The 5,540-nt window shown below is 55.0% G+C and overlaps 1 protein-coding gene across 3 annotated transcripts in view; it reads left to right on the forward strand.

The window, feature by feature from the left end:
• Positions 1-1,867: 1,867 nt before the first annotated feature.
• NEIL2 (nei like DNA glycosylase 2) overlaps positions 1,868-5,540 on the forward strand; it is a 20,298-nt gene continuing 16,625 nt past the window's right edge. Inside the window, exons 1-3 of one of the 3 annotated variants that reach the window (XM_028486258.2) lie at positions 4,035-4,174; positions 4,270-4,357; positions 4,882-5,032. In XM_028486258.2, coding sequence (XP_028342059.1) covers positions 4,947-5,032 — 86 coding nt within the window. In that variant the 5' untranslated portion in view covers positions 4,035-4,174; positions 4,270-4,357; positions 4,882-4,946. Of the gene's footprint in view, positions 2,021-4,034; positions 4,175-4,269; positions 4,358-4,881; positions 5,033-5,540 lie in introns of those variants that run through there. The other 2 variants (XM_007128135.4, XM_028486257.2) reach the window with 2 other exon arrangements.

The following is a 5,540-nucleotide window of genomic DNA, read 5'->3' on the forward strand; positions in this document are numbered from 1 at the left end:
ACAGAGAAACTAAGGTATGGAAAGGTTAAATTACTTGCCCAGCTCTGCCCACTGAGCAGTGGGATTTGGACCCAGGTAGTCTGATGCAGCAACAGTGTTCTTCGCTGCTATTCTGTAGAGTTGCGCTTCTGGAAGCTTGCCCTTCTCCAGGCAGATTCCCCAGCTTTATTGTCTTAGAATGGTGATTGCATACATTTGCACCGCACTTTACAGTTTATGAGTTTCGTATCTAAGATCTAATTTAGCCATTCATTCAAAGAATATTTACTAAGTGCCCACCAACTGCCAACCACTGTGCTCCTGAGTCCTCGCTGCTCCACCTTGTGTCCCCGCTGCTCCACCTTGTGTCCCCGCTGCTCCACCTTGTGTCCCTGGACCACCAGCAGCAGCAGCATCCGGGAGCTTGTGGGAAAGGCAAAATCTTGGGCCCTGCTACAAACCTTGCTTTGTGATATTTCCATAATAACACCATGAAATAGCTATCCCACTTCATGCTGAACAGATTCAGAGGTACTGTGACTTGCTTGTCTCCCCATAACTACTACTGAGGCAATATACGTAAGGAGCTTAGAACGGTGCATGTGCTCAGCAAACAACAGCTGTACTGTAAATGACAGAGGTAAGCTGTGAACCACGTGGTTGCTCAACTCTACAACCCTTCGGCCTCAGAAGAGCCCTCTTAGGCACCAGGCATTCAGTCCAAGAGGTGAGGCAAGGACTGTGGCTCTGGCTTCCTTCCCAGCTCAGCCAGAGTCTGCAGAATGGGGAGTTAGGGGCTCCAGAAGCTACTGTTAGGGTGTGCTTGATACTAAAGCAGGTGGCATCCTGTGGTGGGTATGTTGTTCCCAGAAGAGGCCAGGTACAGAAAGAGGGAGACCAGAAGGCCCGGGGGGGATGGAAGCACCATCCCCTCAAACCTCATCCCCCCTCCAGGGCTCCTCTGTGCTGAGCATCCTCAGTAGCCCAGACCTTCCAGCCTTCCTCTCCTCACTTCCTGCCCTAGCCGGTTCAGTAGAAGGGCCACGGGTACTGCTCCAGCTGGATCAGCAGGACACAACCTGGGGAGGGACTGGGCCTGTCTCCCTGTGCTGGCCAAGATCTCCCCAGGGCCCTCTCAGCTATAGTCCCTGGTGCGTGCCATCCGGAAGAGTTCCCCCAAACTTCCCTGCCGACTTCTTGGAAAGTGCTGGCTCCCCATCCTCTTTGGACAATTAACAACAATGGAACATTCTTATTTTAAAATAGTCTACTATTTTATCTTTTTCATTGTCTGGAAAAATTTAATATTACCTTTAAAGCAAAATTTGCTTATGGTAAAAATTCAAACAATAATATTCAAATCATATAAAGTAAAAAAAAAAAAAATCCCACCCTTTAAAAACTTCATGAGATTTCTTGACAACCTGTTTCCTTTTCACAATTACCTCGCTGGGCTCGGAGGCCCAGCAAAACCAAAGGCTTGCCTTTGCCTGACCACCTAAAGTTCTCCTATTCAGCAACTTAATTTTCTCTATCTTCGTAAGACAATAAACGTTCCAAACGCGGTTTGCTTCTTCCCCACCGTCTGCTCAGACTCATTCTCTCTCCACCCTTTAGCCGCGACACTCGGCATTGGCCCAGCCTCCAGCGACCTCCTTAGGGGAAGAGCTCCGCACCCTCACCCGCTCTCCCAAGGGTAAGACCCCACTCCCACCTCCCAGGCCAGAGCTCCGCACCTGTCTGGACAAAGAAATCCCAAACCCCACCCGCGCAGGGCGAGCCCCGCCTCCTACGCTCACCGTGGGGCGGAGCCCCGAGCTACCCCACCCCCCCGGGGGAGGAGCCTCGCTCTACCCACGCCCCACTTCCAGTCAGAGGTCCGCTCTCCTCACGCCTCCCACGCCCGCCTACGACAGAGTCCCGCGCGCACCCCGGGAGGAACCCGCGCGCACACCAGGCCCCGGTTGTTCCACGGCCCGCGCGGAGGCGGTCTGCGGGCCTCGCAGGCGCTGGGGTCCTGGGGTCTGCGGGCGGGGAGCCGGTAAGTCTCGCCGCGAGTCCCGCTGCGGCGTCGCGGGAAGTGCACGGGTGGGGAGGGGGCGGAGCGGCGCGTCCTCGGCGGTAGCGGGTCCCCCCCCCGCACGTCGGAAATGCAGGGCTTTCCCCAGCTTTACCCTCGTCACCTTGTTACCGGCGTGAAAACTCAGTTACCGAACGATTTAGAAGCGTCCCTCATGGAAACCCGCAGCCCGGGTTGAATTTTTCTTTCTTTTTTGGCTGTTTACCACTTTTTAACATTCCCCCCGCCCCCCCTCCCGACCGAGGCTCCTGCAGTGACCGTCAGTCCCGTCTCTGCGCCCGCTTCTCCCCCGCCATCACCCCGAGAAGGCGCTGGGAAAAGCAGCCATTTTTAGACTCTCCCGGGGGCGGGGGCGGCGGTGACCATTCCCCCCCGTCCCCCCTCCCGACCGAGGCTCCTGCAGTGACCGTCAGTCCCGTCTCTGCGCCCGCTTCTCCCCCCCCATCACCCCGAGAAGGCGCTGGGAAAAGCAGCCATTTTTAGACTCTCCCGGGGGCGGGGGCGGCGGTGACGCCCCCTCCTCAGTCAGTGTGGTCCGCTAGCCAGCCCCTTACCAGCCTCGCGCGGTTAACGAGGGTACGCGGGGTGTCCCCTCGGGACCTGTGTCCCTTCGGTTTCTGATGTTTTAAGGCTGTGATGGAGGCAGCTCGCTGCCCAGCTTTCCATTTACATAAATAAACCCGAGAAAGAAACATGCCCTTGTGTCGAAAGATTTTAAGCATCAGAGGCATTTCAGAGGGGAGCTTTTCCAGAAGCTTCCACGGTTGGAGAGACCAGGGCGCAGAGCTGGTTGAGGTTCAGGTCGGCTGCACTGTGTCCGGTCTTCCTGCAGCCCCGCAGTTTTGTCAGGAGAGCCTCTCGAGTGACTTGAAGGTCTGATTAGGGGCAATTGTACTACATTTTAGTGAGTCTAAAGCACCATCAAATTAAAAATACATATTATGGAACGGGCTGCTAATTAAACTCTGAGAAAGCATGGACTGTAAGAGGCACCGCCATTTCAGAGATTTTAAAATATTACTTAAAATTACTGAAATGCAGTAGCTACCACTGTGCCAGGAAACTGCTTAGTTCTTTGGGTTTTCATCGTAACTTGCAGTCTTGTGCAGGTGAGGAAACAGGTGGATAAGTAGGGTGAGGGTGGGGGGAATGCCTTCTGTGTCTTAGAAGCTGGGGTGCTGAGCGCTCAGGCCCAAACATATGAATGCCTCCTGCACAAGCTCGCAGTGAACTTGGATGATTTGGGCAGGAAGAGATGGGGGTCACAGGTCACCCTACATCACGGTTAAAATGGAACCCCAGCTGTTTCTCAGTTACCAGGGATAATCTTCTCTAGGCAAGCCGGATGTGGCCTCTCCCTGATCTGACCTGACATGACCCTGTGTCTGCACCTGTCATGATTCTGAGCTCTGCATTGTTGTCACGTATGCAGTGCTGCTACTAGCAGGGTGGTCCTGGCAGGGCTGGATCTGCATCTGTGTCTGTGTCCCTTACGGCCTTCTCTACCTCGACCATCTCTCCACTGAAAGAGGGCAGATAAAGCAGCAGCAGTGGGCTGGAATGACTGGTTTGGGGAGGCAGAAGGAGGACAGAGAAAGCCTGGAGATGAGTTAGGACCACAGTCCAGGAAACAAGTAACAAGGGTGGGCTCCCGTCCAGGCTGCCACAGGATCAAAGCGGAGGGCGCTTGTGGTGTGATGCCTGGCACACTGTTGGTGCTGCCTGAAGAAAGGCGAGAGGGTCTGGGATGGGGCAGCCGTCCTCGGGAGGCTGGCTCACAGCCTGCTGCACTGGGGCTTTCTCTTTGATCCGACCCCCCCCCTTCCCAGCGACATTCCCTTTTTGGCCGTATATGCTCTTAAAGTTGATGGCAAAAAAAACCCCCCAAAAACGGCTGCGTGGAGCTTGGCACCCATCAGAAAGGCTAGAGAAACCAGCTAAGTCAGTGGCCTCTTTTCCACATATCTGCCTGCAGGGATGCCAGAGGGGCCGTCTGTGAGGAAGTTTCACCATCTGGTCTCCCCTTTTGTGGGGCAGCAGGTGGTCAAGACAGGGGGCAGCAGTAAGAAGATGAACCCTGCCGGCTTCCAGTCCCTGTGGCTGCAGGACACCCAGGTGAGTTCATCATCTTCTGACCGGCTCGTTCCACAGCTCACCCCAGCGGGCCGACTCCATCAGCACACCCTGGACCGCCCCTAAATTTATCTCAGGACTTTCCGTGCTGTCACTTCCTGGAGCCTGAGGCGACCCCCACGCTGGGACTCCACGCAGCTCCCCTCTGACGTCTCTCAGCCTCGGGTGAGCAGCGCAGTGGCCTGCGGAACTATAAAAGATACGTGTGCACGAGCTGGGTATTCACATTCAGCGTCTGGAGTGGTTGTGATGGCTCCGGCAGACTCTGATGTGCACCTTTGTTTGGAAACCGGGTTTAATTCTATGGGGCCAGCAAGGAGGTGAGGAAGGAGCATAGCCTTCTGATCTGGGTTTCAGCCTGACTCATCTTTGCTCTGAGCATGAGTCAGAATTCCCTAAGGCAGCGGTCCCCAACCTGTTTGGCACCAGGAACCGGTTTCATGGAAGACAGTTTTTCCACGGACGGCGGGGGCGGTGGGGGGGGATGCTTCAGGTGGTAATGTGAGGGACGGGGAGCGACAGATGAAGCCTCGCTCGCTCTTCTGCCTGCCGCTCACCTCCTGCGGTGCCACCCGGTTCCTAACAGGCCGCGCCGCGGCCCGGACCGGTACCAGGGGTTGGGGACCCCTGGCCTGAGGGCTCGCAGAGCTCTTTGTGGTCTGACTCGTGCCTCCCTCTCTGGCCTGCAGTTCACCCTGCCCCAGATCTCTCTCCAGTCATTCTGAACTATCTAGAGCTCCTCTCACAGTGCTTCATGGTCGACGTGCTGCTCCCCTGCGCGGGCAGGTCTTCCTTTTTCTCCCAGCTCCACCCCCATTCCTGTGTCTTCATGTTACCATGGTAATTCCTGGTCTTCTTCTGGATTCAGTCTTGCCATCACATCCTCTGAGAAGCCTGCCCTGCCTGCTCTGAGTTGGAGAAGAGACTCTGCTGTGCTTCCCAGGCACCCTATACCTCCTGTTGGACGCTCACTGCTGAATTTGTCCTGCCTGTTGAGTGGAGGAGACAAGTAAACAGGGCAGGGGCTGTGACCTCAGCAATATTGTATTCCTGGCACCTAACTGAGTGCCCGGCACTTAGGAGGCATTTGGTAATGGGCAGTAGAAAAACCAAGGATTTCTGCTGCTTCTTAGCTGTGTGTTCCTAAGCAAGTTACATAACCTCTTAGCTCTAGTGTCTGCTAGAGTTGTAAAATGGGGATAAACACTTACCAGTTAAAATTGTTGAATTAAGCAGACTTTATGCCTGGCACATAATAGGTGCTCAGTAAATACTAGTTCTCTGTCTTCCACCTTGCCCTTCTCTCTCTCTCTCTCTCGCTCTCTCTCTCTCTCTCTCTCTCTCTCTC

The sequence above is a fragment of the Physeter macrocephalus genome, unplaced genomic scaffold (genome assembly GCF_002837175.3).
Source record: "Physeter macrocephalus isolate SW-GA unplaced genomic scaffold, ASM283717v5 random_766, whole genome shotgun sequence".
NCBI lineage: Eukaryota > Metazoa > Chordata > Mammalia > Artiodactyla > Physeteridae > Physeter > Physeter macrocephalus.